The sequence below is a fragment of the Apus apus genome, chromosome Z (assembly GCF_020740795.1).
Source record: "Apus apus isolate bApuApu2 chromosome Z, bApuApu2.pri.cur, whole genome shotgun sequence".
Taxonomy (NCBI): domain Eukaryota; kingdom Metazoa; phylum Chordata; class Aves; order Apodiformes; family Apodidae; genus Apus; species Apus apus.
Genome location: NC_067312.1, coordinates 9487111 through 9514629, shown reverse-complemented (window position 1 = coordinate 9514629; position 27519 = coordinate 9487111). Strand labels below are relative to the sequence as shown.

The following is a 27519-nucleotide window of genomic DNA, read 5'->3' as shown; positions in this document are numbered from 1 at the left end:
CTGAGAAGGACGCTTAGAAATACTGACAGGATTCATGACATACAAAGGGAAGTTATTCAACAAAACTGCAGCTTTGCTGGAGTTCATCTCTAGGATGAACGGTCTTAAATATTCAGCTTAAGTTGAGGACAAATGCAATTTCTTCTCCTTTGGTTAGTTAGTGAGGGATAGCTGAACCACAGTAGACCACATGCCCTGATACTAAACTGAGTGTCTAAAATTAGGCATTTTACATTCTGTAGCTTGAGAACAGGGTTTCAGTAGCTGTGGCATTTATCAAGTAGACATCAGGCATGTAGGGACTCTGCAGCAGTAAGTAACAGTGTTGTGCATTTCTTACACGTTATTTTGTGTTGTCTCTAGTTTTTAAATATAGTTTCATAGATTAAATGTTTGTTTCACACTTAGTTTATTGTTGTTATTGCTATGTTCTGCAGTGTTTGGCAGTCAAGTGTATTGTAAACTTGAAGTTAAACAAGCTTCTAGCCTAACTGCAGGTGATGGCATCAGAAAACCTAGTTTCTTCATTACTGACTTTGTTAGATGGGATATGTCTTGAGATTCTAATATTTATTTTGTTTTATTTCTTGTAGACTTTAGTTTGAAGATGGCATCATGTCTCTATGAATGCCTTTGCGAGGCAGAACTTGAAAAATACTATCCCCATTTTGCTGCCTTTGGTCTTCAGAAGATTGATGAGCTTGCCAAAGTGTCCATGAAAGATTATACCAAACTGGGGGTCCATGACACGAATGACCGCAAACGACTCTTTCGGCTCATTAAAATAATCAAAATTATGCAACAGGAAGACATTGCAGACATAAAAAAGCAAGATTTTCAACCAAGTGGCCTTTTCATTCATCCTCAAGTGACCAGACCAGGTCCCCGTAGACAGCTGCATTTTGAGTCCTTCTTTGCAGAAAATGATGAAACAGTTAAAGACTCTAAATCTGAATCATATAGTTCATCTAATTTCGGTGCCAATGAGAAGAACGGTGTAGGGGAAATGTTGGGACAAATTCAACCACATGATTCAGAGCTGAGCAAACTAAATAGAAGAGACCTAAATACTCCTGGAATATGCACAAAAAATGATGTGAGCAGTCCAGCAGTTTCTGATGACGTTGCTTCTCTCCTGGGGGATTCTGAAGCTCCTATCATACAAAGAATAACTCATATTTCAGGGTATAATTATGGACTACCTCATTCCTGTATCAGGTAAAAATCAATTGCCTTTATTTTGCTGTATTTGAAGTTAGTAATAATTAATTCTCTCTTCATTGTGGAGGAGAATCTCTCTTTATCACCCCCAAATATGCAATCCTAATACTACAGAGCAATGCAAAATCTTACTGAGAAGAGAGATATTAATAAGCACTTGAAACTCTCCAATTCTGGTAGAGGGAATCGGCTGAATTTCACCAGCTGCTACTCACCAAGGTTGTCTAAGAATAGTCTTCATTGTCTTTCAGGATTTAAGGCTTTGTTTTCTTAGTGTTGTGGCCAATCTTTCTTTTTCTTTCCAAAAGACTATCTCGCAAAATATTATTTTTCCAAAATATGTTGGTAGGTCAGTCAAGGTTCGCCCAGTAAAAAGGATACATGCTGTGATGGCTGTATTTTTTATTTTTTTTAAAGAAATTTCCAAACTGGACTTTTAAAAAGAAACAGAATTAATACACTTGGTGTGGGATATAGACGTGGTGGTAAGAAGGATGCTTGCAGCTGTTCCCCAAGCAAATGATCTATAACTTCTATGGTTTTTTCCAGTGTTTGGTAGCAGTGGGCTATCTTGAACAGCTGGTAAACCTACCCTGGCAACATTTTTAAAGCACAGAATATTTTTCCCTGATGCAGCAACAAAAGCACATACCCCTCTCACACATACTGCCAACATCTATCTCATTGCAATGCAATCGTGGCAGTTTTGTTTTAAAATGCAGTGAAGAAGGACCTGAATGAGGCTGGGGCTTGTTCTGGAAAGGCTGCTGTGAGATTTGGTGTGTGGGAGGATCCATGGAGCTGGAGCATGCAGTGGCAACTCCTATTGAGTGTGCATGTGCCCTGCGGAATGGTTGCTGTTGCCACTCTGGAAAAGGACTATGGTGATACAGTAGTTAAGCACTTATGTGTGAAATGTAAGACACAGGTTTGTAACTCCCTTTCCTGGGAAAAAAAAAAAATTCCCACCTTTCAGAGAAGTGCCCTAGCCTCCTACATACATTGGCACCTTAGTGCATTCTCTGTCTTTTCAACAAGATGTAACTAAAAGGGCAGGATTATAATAAATGATAAATTAACAAATGATAAAATATAACCTAGAGGCTTAGCTAGATGAGTTCAGGTTTTTTAATCCTGCAATGGGGCCATGTTCTCCATTATTCTAATTTTCTTTCCTTGTTTTCTTTTTTTTCCTAAGCACATTCTTTTGTGCCTGGCCTTATGGTTCATCTTGTGGGCTGCCTGCATCCTCCTCCTTGACATGTCTGGGTTTCTCTTTCTCCTGTTTTGACCACAGAATACATGTTGTGCATTCCAGGATTGGGCCAGTCTACTGGCACTTGGGTTTGTGATTCCTGTTTTGCAAGTGCCTAATGCCTTCACTGAACCCATCCATTCTCTTGTCACCTTAAGATTTGGCCACTGTGAAGTCTCATCTAGTCTTGTCTGTGAGAAACATTGGAAAACACTGGCACAACTTCAGGTGGCAGGAAGATGAAGAGTTCTTTTAATATGCTTAAATATATTTTGCACTAGCCCATAGCAAATAGCTCATTTTTGTGAGAAGCAGACAGGCAGTAGTGAGTTGTCTGACCTATTGTTTAAGCAGGTGTCTAATGATCTGTGTCAAGATTTTTGTTTTTTTCTAGTAATAAAAAGATAATAATTGTTATAAAATGCAATTTCTATTTAAGAAAATTAATAGAAAATAAACCTTCAGATTCAGCATTTAGAGTTAAAATGCATTCTGTTCCCATACAAAATGTATTAATTAAATGTGCCTCTGTACGACAAAAAAAATACGCCTTTTATCACCTAAACGGAGCCTCCAAGTCTTCAGTTTTTCCATTCTTCAGATCTTGAAATCAGTCCTTCCTCCTTCAAGCTCTCAGAGCACAACAGGCTCTTTTTTTAGGTCACCAAATTCAGCCTCTGACATGAGAATTAAATTTCAGAGTCTCTGATTGTTGGCTGGACAACATTTGGTGCCTAGTGGCATCCGTAGGCTCTCACTAGCTTCTGAAGCATCTTATTTCAAGTATCATTGCCTTTCTTTTCAGGGGACAGAATTTTCCATCTAAACACAGGGCCTGATCCTGGTCTGTATGAGAAAGCTGGACTAAATTTAAGGGGACTCCATTCACAAGTAAAGATTATTTGTGTGTGGTCTTCAAAGACCATGTCTTGAGATTCATATCTGTATGTCATATGCTTCTGGGGCATCACACAGCACAATAGCAATGTTGATACAAGCTTGTGGTAATAGTGAGATATTCATTAACTTGTAGGTTTCCTTTTAATTTACTAGATAACTAGTATATGTTAATTTTCAGTCACTACATTAAGAGATTTTGGAAGGGTATTTGGACAGCATGGCAGAAACACTTACTCTGCACAAGTTGATCTTCAATTAAAATTTTTTTTTTCTCACAAATTGAAATTCAAATTCAGGCTGAAAAACATCACTTATTTGGCAGAAGACAGCTTGAAAAATGGAAAGATGGAATGTACACATTTTGGTTGAATTCAAGCATGTTCTGTATGATGCATCACACAGTGTAACAGCATGTTGATTAATGAAACATGAAATGACCTCATGTTTCTGAGGTGTCTGGAAGGGAACTACAGTAGACTTGCCAAAACAGAAGAACACAGCTTTGCCTGTGGTCTGAAATAGCATAATTCTTTATTATAAAAGACCAAAGGGGACACAATTATAAGATCAATATTTGAAATTTTCTTTGAGCTGAATAGGAACATGGTGATACTGTCTTGTTTCCCAGTTTGAGTAATTTACTGGTAACCTGTTTAACTGCCTATAATAGGAAGAATGATAGTGTAAGAAGAAAAGCAACTAAATATTATACCTTCTTCTTTTCAAGATCTCTTCATACTTTTATCTGTACACAATTAAATGACTAATCATGGCTGAATAATTTCAGCAAGATTAAATTTCATTGCATATGACGCCAGCTTCAATCACATGTTTGTGGACAAATGAAAATATGCCAGTTCAGCAACAAGTTCAGGAATGTAGCTGTATAAACACAGCTATTCTTCTAACAAAAGTGCACAAAAGGCATTAGTCTTATTAAGGAAAAGCATCAGAAACTTCACTGTGTAACAATGAGATATGTTTTGGTGGGGTCTTTTTGTAAGCCATCAAAGACAGAAGTGTTTATCTGATAAAACTAACAGATTTATGCATAGTCTAGATTCTGTAGTAACCTGATTTTTGAAATGTAACCCTACACGACTGTTGTAGATCCAGTACTTCCGAGCAAGAGTCTCCGTGGACAGAGAGTGAAAAAATCAGGGTGTGTGTCCGAAAACGTCCTCTAGGCCCAAGAGAGGAGCGACGTGGAGAGGTTAATATCATCACAGTGAAAGACAAAGAAACCCTGCTTCTCCATGAAAAGAAGGAGGCAGTTGATCTTACCCAATATATTTTACAGGTAATGTGCTCCACTTGAATGTTGTGTTTATGGGTCAGTCATTCACGTGGTGGGATAAAGCAAGTTGTACTTGGAGTTTCCATAAGGAAAGGGCTGTCTCCTTCTTGCATTGAAAGAGGTGGTGGACTTTTCTGTGAGCTCAGCATAATTATATTTGAAATTACACTGGCTTATGCCAGCCTCTGGCAGAAAACCTGAGCCCAGAGTTTTAAGCCTCAAAAGCATGTCTCTTGCAGCTTTCTTTGCACCTGACAAAATAGAAGCCTCTGCTGTATGCCATGGCTGCAGGAGAATTGCCTGCTGCAGTCTCCTGATAGCTTTATAGGGTACTTCAATGAGGAGATCCCTTTTCACTACTTAAGTTTTGTAGGTCTGTTCCAGTGAATCACATACACCCTCATTCCCTCCCTCCCTTTGTTCTCAAATGCTTTTGAAAATTAAGTTCCCTTTTGGTCTTTGTTTCTTAATCCTGAACTCCTTGTGCAGTCATAGTTCAAATTCTCAGTTTTGACTGGCAGCACCAGGAACAGAACTGATTTCTAGAGAGCAGCAAGCCATTCTCCCTCTACTGGGTGTTATTTTTACAGTCTGGGTCCTAGGAACAACTCTTCAGAGCATCCAGTAAGAATTCAGTTTGCAGCTCTCGAGCTGAGTTCATGGACCACTTTTTATGGTGTGACACCTGCAGCAACTCCACCCTACTCCCTCCATCTGACTACCTGTATTTGGCATTTATGCAGCTCTTATCACCTTAGTGTCTCGGTGCTGAAATTACTGCTAATTAATTTTGGTACATTGTACAGACAAATTAAATCTTTGTATCAATCAATATAATCCAAAAAAAAGTATGCCATGGCAAAGGCTGTGTCTTTTCTATAGGACCCAGGAGAACTTCTCTGCTTCCGAATCTGGCTGCTCACCATGTCTCCATCTCTGGTTCCTATGGAAGGGACAGCAAGGGGTACAGAGCAAATGGGAGGTTGTGGGGTGTACTCCAGCTCCATGGCTGGGGACCCAAACTGCAGGCCCAGCACAGAACACATCTGCCTTCTGAGCTGAGTGAGGCTGCTGAGACCCCTTGGCTTAATTTCCTGAGAAATTTCCAAGTGTGGTTGGTTTGTGCATCACTGAAATTATTCTCAGTCCTAGGGATCTATCACCTTAATTTGCACTGTGGTGTGTTATTAGAGTGCAGTGTTAGACACCAGTCTTTTGAAAATATGATTGTTGTGACTGTCCCTACAAACGTTATTCTTAACCAAGATGGAACCCATCATGAACTATGTTTACATGCTGCAGAGATCCTGCTGCTCTTGGTCAGATCTGGAGTGTGGGAAGTTCTGGGTGTTCTTGCCACCTTCTGGGATACTACAATCCAGCTTTGCTTCAGAAGAGCTTTTGTCTTCTGTGGCACAAAAAAATTTTAAGGCTGCAAAAAAATTAATCACAACTGAGGACTGCTTGTGAGAGAGTCAAGAGTTGATTTTGAGTTCTTTTTATTGCTACAGTCTTACTGTAAATCTGTAGGGTAATTAATTTCAGGAATAGAAGAGGGTTTTCTTTATGAGCGTTTTTAGGTTTTTTAATTGTCAGAAGGCTGTGGCATGTTCTGCTTCAGAATGATGAAATATCGAGCAGTTGCTTCCCTCTTTTTTTTCTTTTTACTACCTTCAGTCCCTTGATTACTTGTAATGAGGTGTTCCTGCATTTGCATCCTGCATGTTAAATGTGCTAGATCACTTTGTACCTGATCCAAAGCCATATGAAGTCACTGAAACTTTTCACTGTCATGTAAAGATCATATTTATTTTTCAGCATGTGTTTTATTTTGATGAAGTCTTTGGGGAGTCATGTACCAATCAGGATGTGTATATGAAGACAGCTCATCCTCTCATTCAGCATATTTTTAACGGGTAGGGCATCAGTGCTTACATTTGTTATTTTTTGCTTTGTTGTTTTCCAATTTAATATGCTGCTTTAATATTCCTTTACGCTTTCCATCTTTTAAAAAAAATACCTTCATTTCACCTTTGCCACATACCTTCCCTCTTTTAGAATGTCTTGGATTGCGATTCTAAGAAAATAAATCAGGGAAAACTTTCTTCATGTTTGGTGATAAATCTAAATCACAGAAGAAGTGAAAGTGGGACCTCAGGTACAATGGACACCATGGCCAGCCTAGAATGAAATAACATGTGACAGGATTTCTGAAGTCTACTCACCACTTTAAAGGTTTCTGTGTGGTATAGCACACTCATCTGTAAGGAATAATATGACATCTTTCATGAGAGTGCTGGGGGATATTTTTGCATGTATTTGTACAGATCACAGGACAATAGAATGTGATTTATTTTAATTATTTATATTTGCTTAGAGGTTTAATCATAATTACATAGTTCCTGGTTAATGGCAAATTGATGGAGGCTTTACATTAGTTCATTTATTTTCATGTAAAGTGAAAGCTCAAAATTATATTTTTGAGCCTTTGAAGGAAAGGATTACATATCCATTCTGAAAATTAACAAAATGGAACATTCTCTTACTGAAATATTACCAGCAGAGACAGAGAGTATCATGCTCTCGAGAGAATGAGACTTACAAGCTTTCTGTGTAATAATCACTAAAGGCACAATTCACATTACAGCTAATCCAGTAATACCACCAGAGGAGATGCCACTGTTTTTTTTCTCAGCTTTCCCTAACTTTTCTGTCCCTCCTGCTGCATCCCCTTCACTGGCATTGCTCTTATCTGACACCATAGTGAGCTAATCTTGCTGGCAAGACATTTTTCAGTATGCTTACCACAGCCCTAGGTTTTTATTTGTATTTCTGTGTCCAGGAGATACTGAGCCAGTTAAGAAGTATTGGTTTTTAAGATAGAGGGGAATAAATAATTTGTTCTGTAGTAGTTTTTTGGTTGATTCGGTTTCCTGAATCTCTGACATTATGCTTGTGGATTCACTAAACAAAGAGCAAGGATTGGGAAGATGTAAGCACACAGTAACATCAACCTAGATGGGCTTGAAGGGCCGTGGAGCTATACTCTGAGACCTCCTTGGCATTTTATGTGCATTGCCATTGCATGTTCCAGCATTATAAGATGGAACAGCCTGGAATAAGCCAAGGCTGTGCTTTCAGTAGCTGGAGTAAGTGAACTGCACACCACTCTGCCACTGAACGGGGATGGTCTTCTTCCTTGCCACTCACAAGACACATTTTCATAGGTTACATGAAGCCAATTTGGACATATTTTGTGATCCTCTGTGAGGTACTCTAATTCACTGAAACAGCAGAAAATTAGCTGGCAAAAAAAGTGGAAAGCTTTTCCGTGCCGTAAAGTCAAACATCAGAGCCAGCAGAGGTGGGGGTGGGTTGGTGGGCAGGTCACACAGCTGGAAGCAGAGGAAAGGAAGAGCAAGACCTTCCCCCAGGCAACAGCAGCTCTTTAGATGGACTGTGTGCAGGATTGCAGCCTGAGACAAAGTAACCTTGCTCAGTAAATTATACTGCTGGGGTGTTAATTTTCATCAAGTACAACGTGTGTTTATACAGAGCTTGAGTTGTGAATGTTTTGTGTCTCATGTCACAGTCAGTTTTCTCTGTGATTCATAGTCAGTAGGATTCCCATTCATAATCCCATGATACATCTGCAGTAACTAAACAGCTGGAAGAATAATGATGAATTCTTGGTTCCCTTAAATGGATTTTTGGCACCTGGAAGAAAGGAAGAGAGCCAGCACCCTGTCACATGCCAGTTCTCCATAGGACATGCTTGGGAACTACTGTTAAGTGTTTTGCTGTTTCCCTGATAGGATGGCAAACCAAACCTCATGGCTAAGAGTTTGCTATAGATTGATACTGACGTTGCAGAATATTTTAAATAGATGTGAATAAATCGTGTGTGACACTAAAAATACAGGTTATCTTCACAGAGGCAATGCAACCTGCTTTGCATATGGGCAGACTGGAGCTGGCAAGACTTACACTATGCTGGGTACTCACCGGAACCCAGGACTCTACGCCTTGGCTGCCAAGGACATCTTTAGACACCTGGAAACATCACAGTCAAGAAAAGATCTCCTTGTTTTGATCAGCTTTTATGAGATCTACTGTGGACAGCTTTATGACCTGCTAAATGGAAGGAAGAGGTATTTAAATAAAAATATGTTTTACTATAAATCTATGGTTATTAATCTGTTGGTTCCTGGATATAAATCAGTCACTGTTTCATGCAGTTACATTCAACATATTACCATTTCTAGTAAATTGTATGTATTTATTTAGGGTTGTTCCTAGGAGCTACTTATAGAGGAAGGCAGAATCTGACACTAAATACTGTGACATTGGTAGGACTGCTGGTTTTTACTGCCTTTTGGGGGGGGGGGGAAACTAATGACAGGATGAGAGGACATGTCCTGAAGCTGCTCCAGGGGAGGTTTAGGTTGGATATCAGGAAGCACTTCCTCATGGAAAGGGTGATCAGACATTGGAATGGACTGCCCAGGGAAGTGGTGGAGTCAACCATCCCTGGAGATCTTTAAAGGAAAGACTGGATATGGCACTTAGAGCCATGGTCTAGCCAATGTGGTGGTGTTAGGTAATAGGTTGGATTTGATGATCTCAGAGGTCTTTTCCAGCCTCAATAATTCTGTAATTCTGTGAAATAAGTAAGAAAAGGACCTATGGTTGAGATAAGAGCTCAAGCCATTTTCCTTAGACTGCAACAATTTAATAGCTGAACATCCATAGCTTGAGAGAGAGCTTCTTATGGCCGGAAGTTCTTATGCCAAACATTGTGGAGTCCCTGTCTTTACCTACTCAGACAACCTCTGGCTGTCCCTCCTGCTGTGGCAGTGGGGCTTTGCCTCTTGCCACTCTCCAAAATCTGAACATCCTGGTGATTTCCCACTTGTTATGCTTGACATTACAGTGTCTCCTCACCCACTCCATGAGTCCCTTTACCTGGCAACCCAGTGACTGAACTGGAGCAAGCATCTGCAGGTGATGCTGCCTTCACCCTCAGTACTAGCACCTCAGCTCCAAACTCGTTTGGGTGGACATAAGCTCCTACAGGAACTCCATCCAGAATGGAAATTAGGACAAGTACTTGGTATACCAGAAAATCACCATGGTTTGAAATCTCTAAATAAAGTAATAGTCAGTTAAGCCTCAGCAGTGATATCTTTTTCGAGTCATCTCTGAGGAACATTACCGGTCAGCTGGCCTTTAGCTCCTTGAGGGTACTACCCTGAGAGCACAGAAGAAGGGGCCTTTTTCTGCCTAGGGAAGTGAGCATCTGTTCACAAAGGAAGCACCTATTTCTGTGCATGTGTGTTTCCTTTTTCCAAAATAGTTTTTAAGGAGCAGGGAGTGTAACCTGCTATGTAAGGAGCCAATTTACTAAGGAATAAAGTGTGTCCTTCTATTTTCTGCGTGTTTGTTATCTGTCTTACATGTCACTGAAGGAGAAGATTAAACTTCTTCCTGCGTGCATCGTGTCTGTATTTTGAGTGATTCATAGCAGAGGGGCTCTGAAATCTGACTCTATGGGTGTGGCTTTAAAATCCTGTGCAAAAGTCTTGAGAACTTGAACAGAGCATAATTTACAGCCTGAACTTCCCAGAGAAGCCTGAGATGCAGTTTAAAGAGAGACAGGACAAGGACCTCTAAAATGTAAACATGATCATCTACTTCCCCACTTTATTATATTCCTGAACTAGCAGAAATACATAGCTAAGGTCTTTTTAACAGTGAGATGTCAGTGGTGCATGTTATGAATAAAACATAACTAACATAAAACTCCTCAGCTCTAAAAATACATGAATGACAGAGGTGTCTTTCCCTAATCAGTAGCCTTGGTTGCTTTTTCACAGTATCATAGCACTGACAGGTGTTTTCATTGCTGCTATTTGAGAGTTCAGAAATCTCCTTTCTGCACTGTTTCATTTCAGACTTTTTGCAAGAGAAGACAGCAAGCATGTTGTCCAAATAGTTGGACTGCGGGAGGTTCAGGTGGACTCTGTAGATCTTCTGTTGGAGGTAACCTCTAAGTCTGAGATTATTCTTTTGTCCTCTACAGCCTGGTTTGTTGATTTGAGATATGTAATTTGCAGTGAATGTTATGTAGTGTGTAGTAGATGTGTATGCTCCTGTTTAAGGTTCTGAGACTGGCAGCCCCACCATACCACTGAGTGGCACTAAAATAAGTGCCTTTATTCAGTCAGCTTCTTGGGTCCCTGTGACTTGTGTTAGCCACGTGCAAGCTGTTGATTTACAACTGTCGCTTCTGCTGCCACTTGTTATGGAAAGATCATTGCCAAGAAATAGACTGCTGTCACTATTCCAGGAATTAGTGTCCCTGCAAGGGACTTTGAAAGCTGGATAAGTATTTTCTCTCAGTGTGGTTTCTTTGGGTTCTGTCAACTTAAATTTTCTAGATAGGAGGGATGTGGAACAAAAGAGATAAATTTGAAAATTAATAGAGCTAGAAATTAGAAAATACTTAAGGTTGAGATATTGATCTGAATTAGGATTAAGACACTGCTTAGGTAATGGTGGGTCATAACAGGCAAGTATAATTAGGATCTTTAAGCCATAGGTGACATCCAGTACAAACAAGGCTTCAGTTTTCCTTCCCTGCCTGGCTGAGACCTAAAAGTGCAATGGCAAATTTTCTGCATTGTCCTGCAGCAAGCAGGCTGGTTAAATCTGCTTTTAATTTAGCCTGATTTTGCATAATTTAATTCCTTTCTCAGTAAGGAAATGTAAATTACAAGTGCTGATAGTGTAATTGACTCATTAAAATTGGGATGGTGTTGCCCACTTACATTCCATTTAATTTTGTTCTTTATCTCCCCATTAACTACAAGCTTTGGGGCATGCTGGTGATGCTTCAGTAAAATAGAGTCTAAATTTGCCATGTGGTTGATGAACACATTGCTCTGTATCACATTCCTCACACGGATGACTTTATTCTTAAGGTATTTCAAGGAAAAAAAGTATTTTTATATTGTCCACAGGCCCTTCTGAGCACAGAAATGTCACTGGTTTGACTCAGAGCTCCTGAGCAGTCTGCAACAGTTTTATGGGAAGAGTCTTGAATACATCCCTGGTTAATCACTGGTCATTGATGTTGGCTTTGTTTCAGAAATGATCTGCATTTAGCACTAATATTTTGCTGAGGAGCTGCAGCAGTTGGTTAGGTTGCTGCTTGAGAACTGGCCACTGAAAGGCAAGGATAATGTTCTTACTAGCAGAAACAGAATTAATGATGGTTTTATGAATGCCCTGCTGCAGATGCTGCAAGACTTTCTGTAGTAGTCCTTAAAAAGTTTTCAAAAGAGAATTACCCAGATTTGTATCTTGAAGAAGCCCTTCTCCTTCTGTCTTGTCTCTCTTGTTGTCATGTTGTACTGAGTATAGTTTATCTTTTAACTATGTTCTTTACTCTGGCATAATTCCTTTTAGTTGCCAAAGTGGAGAAATGTTTTGGCACTTCATATTTTGTGTGTAACTTTCAGGATAACATTAGAAAGTGAAATTTTGAAAGAACACCACAAACAGTCAATCTCGTGAGTCTCTTAGGTGATGTCTGCAGTATTTCTTTCATTGCTGCCATACTTTTCCCCCCCCCCCAATTTTATAGTCTGTGTATTTTGCAAATCCAACTGAATGTGTCACTGCAAGCCAGTCCATATGCAAAGTTCTGAAGGAAACAATGGAAGGCATCCGGTTTAACTTAACATCTGCCTTGCACCAAATTTTAAGGCTGTAATGAACCATTTTTCCTTGTTATCTCATCTTAGAACAAGATAGCTTTCTGAAAAAATGTGGATTAATTTACTATTTTCTTGGATTTTGTCCCCCCTTATTTTGCAGGTGATTTTGAAGGGGGGAAAAGAACGTAGCACGGGAGCTACTGGAGTCAACTCTGATTCCTCCCGATCTCATGCTATCATCCAAATCCAAATTAAAGACACAGCCAACAGGACATTTGGAAGGTAAGATGAGAACCAGGAATGCTCAGGCTAATGAATTCAAGCCCAGGGACATCCAAGAGGCAAAGAGGAGGTGTTGGGTTAGTGAGCAGCTGTGAGTTAAATCAGAAGACAGGTTCAAAGGGACTTAGAAAAGTTTCACAGTCCTTTCTCTTTTCCCAGGGAGAGCACTTAAGCCACATCTGTGAAGAGCTTTGTTAAACTTGCTTGTAAAAATTTCCAGTGAAGGAGTTTAGCAATCAAATCCATCTCTTCATCTTCAGTATTAGAATGTTTTTCTTGTCTTGGCATGAATCTTCCTAAAGGTAGATGTCTGCAATGGGCATATCCACCTATGAGCTTGTCACCTTTGAGGTCAGTAGAAAGTAATAGTAATTTCTGGGATCCAATTCATGCCATTCTGCAAAGTCACCTAAATTAGGTCAGATGGATTTGCCCCTCAAAGCACCTCTGTCCTATAGTTGACTACAAAGGAAGACTGGGATGACTAGCTCAGGTAGAGATGATTCCATTAGAGATGTTTGGGTTTGGTCAGAGGAAACCTAGTACCTCACCTAAACCTGCCTGACAGTTTGAGAGTGTGGCTCTGATGCTGTCTGCAGCAGACAAAAAGAGTAGTTTACATCCTCTTGTGGCAGCCATTTTATGTATTTGAAGACTGTAATTGTGCCTGTTCTCAGTCATCTTTTCTCCAGACTAAACAGCCTCAAGAAACAGGTCTGAGGAAAGAGGTCTAGGTACCTGTATTACTGCTGTGTGTCAGAAAGCCATGCTGACACACCTTTCCAGTAACTACCACGCAGTCTTGCTTCTTGGGATCTAATTATTTTAAATACAAGGCAAACTTCTGGAAAAGCCACAAACAGAGGAGAGAGGAAGAGCCACAAATAGAGGAGAGAGGAAGAAGCAGAGCAGGCAGGCTTAGAAATAGAAGCATAGTGGTTATATAGGTGTGGCATGTGTGCCATTTGTTTTTGTTACTGAAAGTGAGGGGGAGCTGGAGTGGGGAAAGGATCCCAAGACGTCTTTAAGAGATATGTCTGGGGTGTTCCAGAAAAAGAAGAAGGGCAAAGACAAAGGTACAGTGCAACAGCCAGTACAGCAGCTGGCACCCAGAGCAAGGGCACATGAGAGGGAGTAATGGAGTTCTGTGGAAGGGAGGCAAAAGGAACACAGAAAACTCAGTGTATTACTTACTGCACTGGAAATTTCTGTTCATATTGCCCTGAATGCCCATTTGACAGGGCAGTTGTCTGTTTCACCTGGCAGGAGAATCAAGAAATTTACAATGTCTTTAACTGTGTTCTTAGGAAGCTACAAGCACGATGATGATCTGGAGAGGTAAATGTGTTGCACTATAAGCAGCTTACCCTCTAAACCATGGAGCACTCTCATCACACACAATTACACTTTCTGCTACGATTGTGTTAGTGCCAGGGTGCTCTGACACTGTTCCTGCTCTGTGCTTATTTGGGTGCCTCAGAGATTTCCAGTGCGTATTTCTTTTTGTTCAAAAGTAGTTATTTCTAATCATTCTTCTGATGTCATGGGTTGCAGCCCTCTGGTTTAAAAAAAGAAATAGGAAGAAAAAAAAAAAAAGGCCCTAAGATAAATGAAACTTTGTTTTTTCTAGGATATCATTCATTGACTTGGCTGGCAGTGAAAGGGCAGCTGATGCCAGAGATTCAGATCGACAAACAAAGATGGAAGGAGCAGAAATAAACCAAAGTCTTTTAGCAGTAAGCTACTAGCATGTCTGGGGAAAGTTTTGTATTTAATTATTAGTATGTGCTTTAGGATAAAAATGAATGACAGATAACATACCTGTGTATTCCCTGAGGGGGAACAATAACCAAAGTACCAAGTGTGTCCAGTTTAATTTGTCTCATGCCTGAACGACTATTTAAGTGGGAAAATATTTTGTGATTAAAATAAAGTGTTTTTAATCCATTGTTACAGCTAGCTAGGTAAACACAGCATGGAGACAGTTAGGTATGGGGTAGTAAGTGTCCCACATTTTATATAGAAAGTTTTGTCCCTTTTACTTGCAGAGAATACTGGCTGAGGATTGCCATATTTGTTCCATAACAGCATTTCTGTTCCCACTGGTTGTTTTCACCACTTGAACTCAGGCTTCTCTTTCAAATCCAGAGTAAAGGACTTAAATACCCAAGAGCATAGAAACTAGCACAGGGAGAAAGGCATCTAGTGCAAACTGTCTTTTATGAATGTACACGGTTACATAAAGAGGGACAAAGAACAGAGAAATGTTATCTAAAGATAAAGTAGAAGTGCCTGTAAGTATAGATTGTACGGAAGACTTTGCACCTCCTTTAATTCAAATGAACAAAGCTCACTGATGACTGAGGCCTTCTTTAAGTGAGACTGAAGGTGATAAACAGTCAGTGAGTATGAGTCAACAGTGCAGAAGGTAGTGCACAAAACTGTACCTCTTAATGGGCTGCAAATGGGAGGTGCTTTGCTCTGTTTTGAGAATGTAGGTTGCTCCTTTGCACAGGGGCTTTCCTGCTGTGGAATATTAACATTCCTAATGGGACACCATGTAAAGTGAATGTTTTTCTGTGCTTCATGCTTTCTTGAGTGCTTGCTGGTGAGTAACTGACTGGGGAGTCAGGACCTGTATAGACAGGATTCCTGAGAAATGAGGCTTAATGTAAAGTCATGGAGCTCTTTTAAAAGATCTTTAAAATCAGTGTGTGTGTAATTTTGGTATTGTGTGAAGCTGAGTAAATACATAGGCAGTTTAGCAGTAGTGACTGAATCAACTACAAAAGGCAGCTTTGGTAAGTCTGCATGACCTGCAGCCTGTAAAACCTAACTCTGCCCTCAATGATCATAATGCTGTCATCAGGCCTTAAAACACACGGAGTTTAAAGTCAGCTACTGGTTTGAATATTTATGTTGATTCAAGCAAAAGACATTCAGGCACTGCAACTATGAGAAGGAGAATAAAAAATTAGAATAGTTTGATCTCTTGCTTGTTAGAAGTGTGTTTTTTAATAAAATTCAGCAAAAGTGGGAAATACATGCAATTTTAAGTGGGTATATGTAGAAAGGTGGCTTCATGCTAGTATCACCATGACAATACTGTAATCTGCTTGTTTTTCCTTTTGTATTTGCTCTAAATTCCTAGTCTTATGGTCATATGGTCCATTTCTGCCAATTTTAATGACATGGAGTGTGAGGCTATTGTGCCTATTCCAGGGGAAACATGCCAAAAAAGGTGCACATTTTTGAGTTGGAACATGCCATCTTTTTCCAAGGCTGGTAATAAATCAATATTTGTTCAAGGCTGCCGGCTACCTCTGCGGGTGGCTATTAACAACATGAAGATGTGATGTGTTCTGTTACAGGCAGGGGTGTACCTAGCTGCTCACTTCTGTTACTTCTAATGGGAATTCTGTCGATGTGTCTCCACTCCTTGGGTGTTACATTGCTACATTCTCACTGTTCTGTGTACAGTTCTTCCTAGCCTGTCCAAGGTCACAGTGACATGTTTGTTCAGACAGACAGGCTGTATTTAAGCTACCTTCTGAGCGTGGGCTTAAACCCAGCTTCCCCCACAGCTAATTGCTTGGTCCTTTGTTTGGGTTTGGCACATTGCACTGGTGTGCAGAGGAAATGTCTTGAGATCAGCTGCTTTCTAACACAGCCCAGTGTACCCATGCATAGATGGGACACCTGGATTGCAGATAACAGTCATGGGGAGGAATGTGCACTTACTGGCTCATGCTATCTCTGACTAAGGTATGAAAATATTGCCAGAATGGCATAAGAAATTTGTGCTGCTGTTGTCCAGAGTGCTGGGTGTTTTTTTCAGAAGGGGAAGAGCTTCTTTTAGAAGAAAGAAATGTAAAAGAGATGGATCTCAGAAATCTCAGTTCTGAGGTATTAGAATCTGGGGTTCCCCAGCCCTGCAAGCAGCAGCATAGTCTGCTCAACACCTAATCTGGCTTCTGGCTTGTTAGCCATGGCTCAGGCAGGTGCACAGTAGCATGGAGCTCTGTGTGTGCTGAACACATGTGTGTTTACTCAGCTTCTTGGGTTTTGTACAGCACCCAGAGCTGGCAGGCAGGGCTGGCTGGCTCCCTGCTGCAGCTTTGCTCTCCTTAGTGCAGCTCAACTCTGGTACCTGAATGATCTGGAGCTGGATCCATGTGGCTGTGGCAACAGCAAACTCCCCTTGCAGGCAACATCACAGTCAAAAATGCATGAGGAAAATAGTAAATTCATAGGTCAGGCTCGATGCAGCTCAGTTCCTTTCCAGTGTGTGATTAATGTTTTTCCCACTCTGTTTGTTTTGTTCCTTTTTTAAAATTTATTTCCTTTTTTTTTAGCTAAAGGAATGCATTAGGGCGCTGGATCAGGAACATGCACATACTCCTTTCCGGCAGAGCAAGTTAACTCAGGTAAGACCAACAAAAAGGCAACAGCAGAGATCTTCCTGAGGAGGATGAGGAAAAAAAAAAAATTAAAAATAAAAAATAATAAAAAAGACACAATTCAATAACTGCTTTTAAATTATTGAAGAAAAGAGAAACGCATGACTTTTCCAAGCATTAATTTTGAAGATAAACACAGGATTAAAGCCAACTGCCAGTTCCCCTAGTCAGTCCTGGGAACTGACGTGGTAAAAAACAAATAAACCAAATGCTAAAACCAAGCAGACACCCCAAATGCAGCCTTCCAGTCTCATTCAGTTACTACCTATGACCAGCCACCCTGAAACCAATCTTGCATCTTCTGTGCAGTAACAGTCATAGGACATTTCATCAGCATTTCTTCACTTCCGCTGTAACATGTGCTTTATCCCTCAAAACGTATGGGCACCCTTGTTCAAGGCTTGTTCAGAGCCTTCATTAACACTCATATTAATTTTAAATTGTAAACAAAGAATTGCAAGACAAATTGAGACAAGCAGACTACATTTTAAAAAAGATACAGTAGCTGTGCATCCCCTGACTCGTCTTAAGCTGCCTCTGTACACATTGCTAATTTCCAGGAAATGCAAGGCAGCTTAGCCTAACTTTTTGTAAGTTCTGAGCTAGTTAAATAACTTCCCTCATATGTTGTGTAAATTAAGAGCAGGCACAGGTTTGAAAATAAATACATTAATTGCTAAGAATCTTATTTTTTATTTCCAACCCTAGGTGCTGAAGGATTCTTTCATTGGCAATTCCAAGACGTGTATGATAGCCAATGTATCACCTAGCCACATAGCTACGGAGCATACCCTGAACACTTTAAGATATGCTGACAGGTAGGTGATGAAGCCAAGGTGAAAACACAAAGAAAAAAGTAATGTATGTTGTTTGTGATTACTCTTTATTTTGGTTGCATTGGAAATGTTGTTCTAGGCAAGAAATGCAGTTTTCACAGTGCAAACAAAATCTTCACCTGTCTTAAATTTGGCCTTAAAATTCTCCGGGTCTTATAAATCCTTTTTGATAGTACCTTTTAGTGATGGAAACATCACCGTGCTCCCTGTACTGCAGGATTGCAGGAATCAAAAGTTTGTTTTATTTTTATATTGTAGTTCTGCTTGGGATGTCTGCAAGTCCTTCACCCTCCCTCCTGCACAGGAGGAGCTAAATTACAGGCTGTGCAATGGGAGGGTTTGGGGCACAGGAGTCAAGGAAGCAGTTGAGGGAGAGGGTGGTTAACAGCTAAGCAGCTCTTCACAGTTGCTGTGATGGATCTGATCCAGGAGCACTGTAGCCCTGTAGACAGATCAACTGAGCTAATTAGCCCCACTCCAACTACTCCAAAAGCCCTAGTTTGTGTCTTGTGGGACTCTGTGGAGAGTACCAGCTTGTCTGCAGCTGGCACTGTGCCATGCTGCATTATAAAGTGTGGAAATGGAACCTCCTTGCACTGAAACAGAGGTCACCTTCTCTCATTTGACCTGTTACTGTTCAAGGAGGCACCTCAAAATGCTGCTATAGACCTTTCCAGAAGTTCAGGCATTTTGGCAGGGGGTTGTGATGCCCGCATGGATCACTGACAGTTAAAAAAGAAATAATTACATTAAATTCAGTGTTTAGCCTTAATATGTGGAAACATTAAGTTGTTCTAAAGACATAGTTGTTTATCTGAAAGCATGACATCTTCTAATGCCAGCCTCATTTATAGGGTCAAAGAGCTGAAGAAAGGGATTAAATGCTCTACCCCTGTCACAAGCAGGCGTCGAACAGCTGGAAACGTATCTCCAAAACGTGTCCAAAACCCTGGAGAAAAGAGCTCTCCAAAGAAAGTGAAGCTAGGCTTCCAGCATCCCTCAAATGCCACAAAAGCAAAGGCATGTCCCACAGGACTCCAGCCACCGAGTGTCCCTTTCACCTCTACTCCCAGGGGAATGACCAAAGGACATGCCTACAAAGGAAGTCCCAGCACACCGTGGTTCCACCAGCCTAGCCCAGTTAAGGGAGTCCTACGAATGGCACATCCCCTGAAGAAGAAAACTGAGGACCTGTCCCCCCACTCTGAAAAGAACCCCACTGTGAAGGATTTCATCATCAAAAATGCTGCCACAACAGAAACAAAAGAGAGTGGCCAGAGAGGCAAGTATATACAAGACAGACCACCTGTCCAGTGCCTAAAAGTCCAGACAGTGCAACCTGTTCAGAAGCAGCTTGTTTCTAGAGATGATATCTCCTTTGGAGATGGAAATCCCCCTTCTAACACCAGACAGGAGTGGGGAAACACCTTTGCTAAAGAATGTGTTGAAGCCTGGACAAATCTGCCTCCACTTCAGAAGGAAAGAGAGGAGCATTTACGTCTTTATCACCAACAGTTTCAGCAGCCACCTATTCTACAGCAAAAATTGAACTATCAACCTCTTGAGAGGTTTCTAACACAATACAAGCCCCAGGAGATTCAAGTGAAGCAGGAGCTGACCCTTACACCCACAGAGGTACAGAGCCAAGAGGGGATGCAGCTGGAAGATCTGGATGACAGTGATTTCAGTGAAGATTCATTCTCACCTGTCAGTAGTCAAAAGAGTGTGAAAAGAGGCACCAACAAATGCAGCCAACCTTCGTTTTTCCTTCATCAAAGAGAACAAGGAACCAAAGAAGAGCAAAAAGGCCAGAGGCGACAGGATTTATTTTTTAAATATGCAATACCCATGCAAGAACATGAACTTGATGGCAGCTGGGATTATAGTGAGGGCAGCCCAAAGACAGAGGAATCCATTAAAAACGCAGGCTTCAGCAAAACACCATCAGACTGGAGCTATGACTCAACTATTGAGTCTTCGAGCAATACTGCAGAAAAACCTTACTGCCTGCAGGAGGATCCTGCTTATAACTGGAAAAATGGCCAAGATTTCCTAGCTGATCCCAAACAGTACAAATCCAAACACAGATGTCTTGTTTACTCCAGTGAAGCCACCTTAATTCCAGAAAAGGATGCTTCAAAGTCACATGTTTCTCCTGTATTAAAATCAGGAACTCAAGAGTGTGAAGAGATTGACCTCCAGCACGAAGAGAATGAAGATTCCACTTTGGATAGACAGGCTGCCCTTGAAGATGTAAAATGGAAAGCTTGGAAAAAGGGAGTTAACCACTGTGGACCTTCCAGTTGTTCCTCAGAATTCTCTTCTGAGCTAGTGGCCCCTCTCACAGTATCTCTTCTTGACTACAAGGAAACAACTGATACAGAAAAAATGTCTTCTAACCAAGAGAAGTCCCCCCGTGTGAAGCAGATGCCAGACAGGAACACACATGTCCCCCAGGACAGCGTTGAGGAGGAAGGCTGGCAGTGTACCAGAAGCAGGGCTCTGACAGACAGCATGCTGGAGCTGGGGGAGCAAAGGCACCATGGGGGAAGGCACTGTGCTTCCCCCCAGCCAGGGGACAAGTGGCTTCCAGCTGCCTGCTGCAATGTGGAGGCATGCTGCTGCCTTCTGGGCTTGGGTTCATCAAAGCAAGTAGCTGCTCAGGGTTTATTCGTTGGATGTGACCTGACAGGAACATCTGCAGCTGAGTCTGCAGGCTCTAGGGGAGAGAGAGAAGGTGGTTTGTTTCTCAGTGACTCAACGTGCAAAGAATACTCAGGTGGCAGACAGTGTGATGCTGATGTTGAAGATAATACTGGTAATTCAGGAAAATCTAACTCAAACCAAGGACCCGGTGTTGAGCCCATGGCTAAGGAAATAAATGCTGATATGCCTGAAAAGAACTATTTTTCAGGTGCTTCATGCTTCCTCAGTATGGGACACATGGAGTATGCAGTCCAGCCTCCCTCTCAAGAAAGCAGCCTGCTGCTGCAGCCCAGGTCAGGACTACAGAATGAGGACATCAGTCCTTCTGAAGACCCAGCCAACTCATCACTCAGCAGGGAGGAAACAGGGCTGCTGAAGAACAAGTTAATGCAGAGTACTTTTACACAAGAGACTTTGGCTGCAGATTCTGGATTGGCAACCAAAGATGATAACCCACTAGGAAATGCAAAGAGCCCCACAGGCGTGTCCAGCAGCAGCTCTCCAACTGCTACGTCAGAGATGAGAAAATGGCAGAGGAAAGCCCTGGAAAAGGCACAGTAAGTCTTGCTCATCACCAAAGTTTGTCATGAAGCTTAGAAATTCTAGATGTGTGATACATTTGCCTTTATTTATGTATTGAACTTGTATGTACTTTAAAAACTGATGAGAACTCAATCTATGAAATAGTTAATTAATAAGAGTAATGAACATTTGTAGTCATTATCTTATCAATATATGATTGCTTGTTATTTAGTAATATTTTAAAATCTCACAGGAAGCCAATTATTCTCTTAGAGCTTTCTAGGATAATGCTAGAGGAATTAATATTATAATACAAACTGCAGTTCTCCATAGCTAGTTGAATTCCTATAAGCTCTAAATTACCTAAAATATGTTTTAACCTCCCATCAATAATCAGATGATAGCTGTTTCATCCCTCTGGAAAGAAAACCAACTGGAGTGGCTGTGCAGTCCCTGAAGATGTAAAACTGTATGTGCTGCCTCTGTCAGCTCCCAAGGAGCTGGACTGCATCTATGTGACTGGAAATATGTCGTTGGTTGCTTAGAGGAGTGAACAGCCATGCTGCCTTCCCTCTTGCCTGGTTTGCACCAGACCAATGTGACTTATAGCCTCATGGTTCTAAGCGATACCACACACTGATTAGACAACTTTTTTCCTCCTATATTTCCCTGTGGTAAAAACCTGTAGGTCCTGTGCTAACGGGGGGGGGGGGTGGTCATGCCTCTCTGAGCAGTTCTCAAGGGCATCTTTAACCCCAAACCAGGGCAGTCCACCTCACTTCTGGGAGCTCTGGTGTGCACTTTCTGAATGGCAGGGACATGGGATAGCAAGGCTTCTTCTGGGGTTTTCCTCCTTCTTAAAGGTTTAATGAGGCCAACAGTAACTGTAGATAGCACAGCAGGCTGTGTAACCAGAGGAATATTTTATGTTAATCAGACAGGCTGTAATTCGGGCCCATCGGCAGCAGCTGGATGAAATGGCATCCTTGTGCTTCAAGGAAGAGTGCTTGATAAATCAGATGTCAGCAATGGTAAGTGTTTCAGATGATGATTCAGTGCCTGCTGAACCTGTATACATTAATCTTAGAGGTTATTGACTTAAATTAGTGATGCAACATTCCTTGTCAGCTCATCCTCTGATGCCTCCCCGAGTCCTAGGAGAGGCTGCTCATTTTCAGTACCTGTTGTGTCTTTGCCAGTCTCCACAGTGCCACGTCCCTGGGGAAGAAGGAGACTGATGGGCCAACTCTGGACTCCTTGTCTCTGATAAGACAGTTTTCTCTTATCTTGTGTCACGGGTACCAGACTGTACCAAACACAACATCTTTTCATGTGACATTTTTCTCCTTACAGGCTGGAGCAAGTAAGTAGCACAGAAAACAGCACATCCCTAGAGCATGACATTGGGATGTCACCATTGGTGGCACAGTGCCACGTTGCCTCTTCATCTGGCAGTCCCTTGCCTACCACACTGCAGATGTGCCAACGCCCCACTCCTGTGCTCAAACCACTGTGACTGGCTCTCTCACAGGCTCTTGTCTTTTGTCACTCAAGTCTTTCTTGGCTTATCCTTGCCTCAGATGACAGTAGTGTAGGCTGGATCTAACGACTGGCACCTGCACGGCCCCACTGCTAGACAGGCAAATCCCAGTTCTCTGTTTCTCCTGCATCTCTAGAGAGATGCACATTACAGCTGTGTATGAAATCTCATTGCTCACCCAGATTGTTGACATTTCCCAGTGAGAACTTTCTGTCTCCCCAGGGCCCTCATCTTATCAATAAAGCCAAGGTCTATCACTGCGTTACATTATCAAACCATTTCAGTTCCTATCACAGTTCAGCTCCAGGGACTCTTGCCTCAGGGCTTTCCGCATGGAGATGCCATGTGGATCAATGGGCCAAGGCCAGTTGTGTGAGGTTCAACAAGGCCAAGTGCCGGGTCCTGCACTGGGGTCACAACCACCCCAGGCAGCACTACAGGCTTGGGGAAGAGTGGCTGGAAAGCTGCCCAGAGGAAAAGGACCTGGGGGTGCTGGTGAACAGTGGCTGAACATGAGCCAGCATGTGCCCAGGTGGCCAAGAAGGCCAACAGCATCCTGGCTTGTGTCAGGAATAGTGTGGCGAGCAGGACCAGGGCAGGGATTGTCCCCCTGTGCTCAGCACTGGTGAGGCTGCACCTTGAATCCTGTGCTCAGTTCTGGTCCCCTCACTACAAGGATTCAAGGTGCTAGCGCGAGTCCAGGGAAAGACAGTGGAGCTGGTATAGGATCTGGAGAACAAGTCATACCAGGAGAGGCTGAGGGAACTGGGGTTGTTTAGTTTGGAGGAGAGGAAGCTGATGGGAGACCTCATTGCTCTCTATAAGTACCTGAAAGGAGGTGGGTATTGGCCTCTTCTCCCAAGTGAATAATGACAGGACCAGAGGAAATGGCCTGAAATTGCACCTGGGGAGCGTTTAGATTGGATACTAGGAAGAATTTCTTTACCAAATGAGTGGTCAGGCACTAAACAGCCTGCCCAGGGAGGTGGTGGCATCACTATCCCTGGAGATGTTCAAAAACCGTGTAGACGTGGCACTTCACAGCATGCTGTAGTGGGCATGGTGCATGTTGGTGTGTTGTTGGTTGGTTGGTTTGGGTTTGGTTTGTTGTGGAGTTTTGTTTTGCGTTTTTTTGGTTTTTACCTCCTGGGAGGACAGTTGGACTCAGTGACCTTATAGGTCTTCTCCAACCATGACAATTCTGAGGTTCTGTGATATGTGGTTCACTTGCTGTGATGTGTGACCAGATAACATACAGAAGTTCACAAAACAGCACGAGCCATAAACTGTATCAGTTTTTTGTCAGAGAATGCAGTGATAGAAAGCAATCCTTTTGGTTTGGGGTTTTTTTTCCTTGTTTGTTTTTTCAGCTTAAATTTTTTTTTAATCTTTTGAGATTGTTCTAAGTCTGTTGCTCATTGGACAGCATTCCCCCCCACCCCATCATTTATTTGCCCCTTGCAGCAAACAATCATTTTCTGCCTAGCAGAGTTATGACAAGCTTGCTGGGCCTCCCAGCAGCGTGTGAATAACTTTTATCCTGTAGTGTTATTTCACAGCATCACCTTCTTTTGGGCAATGACCTTGGGTTGGACTTCCAGTATCAGTTTCTCTCCTTCCACTTTCAGATGGTTCCAACTTTTCCAGCCATGAAACTTTGGCTGCAGGAGAGACTCTTGACAACACTGGCCACATACTGAACCAAGCAGTATTTAAAGTGCTTAAGAAAAACAATCCACAGCAGCTGGATTGGTCTTCATTACAGTCATGATGTCCCTGCAAGACACAGATACAGTGCATGAGATCACTCTAGTCTTGCCAAATAAGTCTTTGAATCATTGATTTTCATGCAGTAGTAGCAGCTGAGGTCCCCAGCCCCAAGCATGCTGACATCTCCCAGCTTCGTGGACACTGACCTGTGAACACAGGCACCAAACTCGTCTCTCAGCTGGGAAGCAGAGCAAGTCTCAGTGCTGCTTTATTAATTCAATCCCTATTTAAAAATAACTGCCTCCATTTCAATTTTAATCACAGTTTAATAGAACTTTTTATCCACGTGGCAGGTTGCTAAGGAAGGTGGTGGTTAACTCTGATTACATAGCTGATGTTTTTAATGTGAGATCTAGCAGACCTGTATCCATGCAGGATTTGGACTGGCCTTGTGACCTGATGTGAAGGAATTCCTTCTGTCTCCCAAGAATGTGCTATTACACCTGGTCAACAAGTGGCCCAACTCACCATTTGTTTTCATGATTGCTGGATCCAACAGGAGAGGTGCTGGGAACAGAGTTCAGCAGATTGTGAAACTGCACATCAGATGACCAACCCCTGTACCAAACCTTTGAAAAGCTAACTAGTGCAGAGGGTGATACCAGGTGCTTCACATGTTTATTTTAAAACCATTGCATTAGCTGTAATTTCACTAGCAGACAGAACTACCAGAGTAAGTGAACCTCAGTATTTAGAGGCTTGAGGTTCAGGGCTGTAATAAGGAAACACTGATTTGACCTAGTACACAGCAGAATGGGAAACTGGCTTTTACGTAATGCTGCAGTGCATAAAGTATGCTGATTTTCTCCAGCCTACTGTTCTTTGCTAAATGTTCCTTCTGCCTTCCTTGCCAGGATTTTCAGAATTTCGTGACCAAGCTGGATGAAATCTTGGTACTGAAGTCAAAGTGTATCCAAGCGATGCGAGCCCAGCTTCAGCTCCATTTAGCCTCTCCTGGAACTGATGTGTCGCTGCAAACGCTTCCACCAGTTTAAATCTTCTTTGCTTACAAATGCCCAAGAACAGCTACAGAAACAGCCAGTGTTTTGCCACACTTGGTGCTGCAGAGTGTGGGTGGGTAGGGGATAGCTTTTGGTTTGATGTTTGTGATTAGTGTGCCTTTTAGATAAGGATGGAGAGAATTCTGAGTAAATGAAAGCTAACTACGTGGCACCACAAGCTTTTGTATTTCCTTAATACAGTAACCCATGTTCTTAAGAATAACAATTCAGCAGCTCTAAAAATCTCACCAGGCAGTCCTGTCCACAGTATTCACAGCAGCTTCTCAGATGTGTTGCCAAGAAAATGAGGGGAGGAATTAAAAAACACTTTGAAGCCAGGCACAGTTCTGAACAGAAATGCTCAAAAGCTAGCCAGAAAAGTGTGTGCAAGTAGGAGCCAGGAAAGAGGAAGGAGCCACTGTTGAAGTACACTAATGTAACTAGACCATAAGTAAATGGAAGTCAAAGTAGGGCAAGAAATGCTGTTGCTTTCAGAAGGGAAGCCACTGTCACAGTTGTTCTTGGCTTGGGCCAAACAGTGCAGAGCTCCTGAAAGAGATGGGTTAAGTCATGGGTGGTTTAGTGCGGACTTGGTACTGAAGATTCATTTAGTGTGTTAATAAGCATGTGGGTTCTATGCTGCTGCCAACAGGGAGAGGCCAACAGCTTCCCTGCTGCAACCCATGTCTGGTCTCTGCACTGTGGCACATCTGCAGAGTGCTCTGCAGCTGGCTCACAGAATGGATTTTTCACCTGAAAAGAGGGTCCACCTAGAGGTGTTGGGTTTTCAGAAGCTGCTTACAGCACTGTTCTGTGGAGCTGGTGTTTGAAGCAAGAGCTACAGAACAATCAGCTGAAGCTCTGCACAAGCTCTGCTGCTGCATGCACCACATCTGGCAAGTCCTCTTGCTGAAGCCACAGGTGACCTTGAGACACGCTCAGCTGACAGCATGCTGTGAGTGCTCCCACTCCAAAATCAGGGCTGCCACAGCACTCGGCCATTTCCATGTCTCCTCCAGAATGCCTGTAGTTGCCCAAAGCCTGCTCAGCAGCCAGAAATGCTGAGGTTAAGGGAATGCTGCTGTCTGACCAGCTGTGAATTTTACTGCCTGCTTCTTCAGCTACCCTAGAAGCCCAGGTTTGTCCCAGCAGTAACACTCCTTATCTGGTTTGCATACTTGGTGCAAACACCCCCAGGAATGTCAGAATGCATAGCCCTAGGGAACAGAAGCACAAGAGGATGTCTCACATCAGTGCCCTGACTGTTGGGTTGGGTTGTTTTTTTTTTAGCACTGGTTGGTTTCCATCTTGCAACTGAGACTGATTGTGGAGCAGAGGGTAGAGTCCCTCCAGGGTCCAAGTTTATGGCTCACAAGATGCTTCCTGTGTCCAATGTACAGGCCAGCAGCAAGTCACACCAAGACCCCCATCTATCAGCCCCCTTTTCAGAAGCCTTCCTTGCCCAGAGACATGAGGCTTCCAGGAGCCACACTGAGTGTCAGCTGTGTTTTGGTACTTCTGCACAGCACAGAGCAGTGGTGCTTGACAGCCAACAGAGAGACATAAAGCAGTGGCACACCAAATGTGTTGTTAAAGCCAGAGGGAAGAGCACACTAAACTGAGCTCCCCTTAAACAGCTCTTAGAAAGCCCTCTCCCACCTCCAGGGACCAGGGGGAGCCTGGTGAGGAGAACACGTGACAGTTGGACAGTCCTTGTACCTCCTGAAAACACAAATGGATGTACAGTAGTTCCCCCAGCACTTTCTCAGAGAGCTACAGAAAGCAGCTATTTCGAAGCTGCCCAGTTTTGGAGCTTTCTTTGGAGCCAAGGAAAAGGTCAGGCTATAGGATGTGTACACACGTCAGGAAAATGAGATGTCCAGCCAGTAACAGAGTGCTAGGGAGGGAAACTTCCCTTCCATGTACTCTGGCATCTGGGAGGTAAGTATTGGTTGATTGTACTTTCAGGTTTTTTTAAAAGAGCAGCTCAGCAGAGCATGTTCACAGG

General features: G+C 42.3%; 1 protein-coding gene across 1 annotated transcript; it reads left to right on the top strand.

Annotated features, from left to right (window-relative positions):
* The first annotated feature begins 607 nt into the window (after positions 1–607).
* KIF24 (kinesin family member 24) lies at positions 608–27298 on the top strand. Its single transcript, XM_051642589.1, has 12 exons — positions 608–1218; positions 4487–4676; positions 6492–6589; positions 8609–8824; positions 10628–10715; positions 12555–12676; positions 14307–14412; positions 17032–17103; positions 17845–17954; positions 18827–21235; positions 22138–22231; positions 25365–27298. Exons 1-12 carry the CDS (start codon positions 608–610, stop codon positions 25503–25505), a joined length of 4257 nt encoding a protein of 1418 aa, XP_051498549.1. The 3' UTR covers positions 25506–27298.
* Positions 27299–27519: the final 221 nt, after the last annotated feature.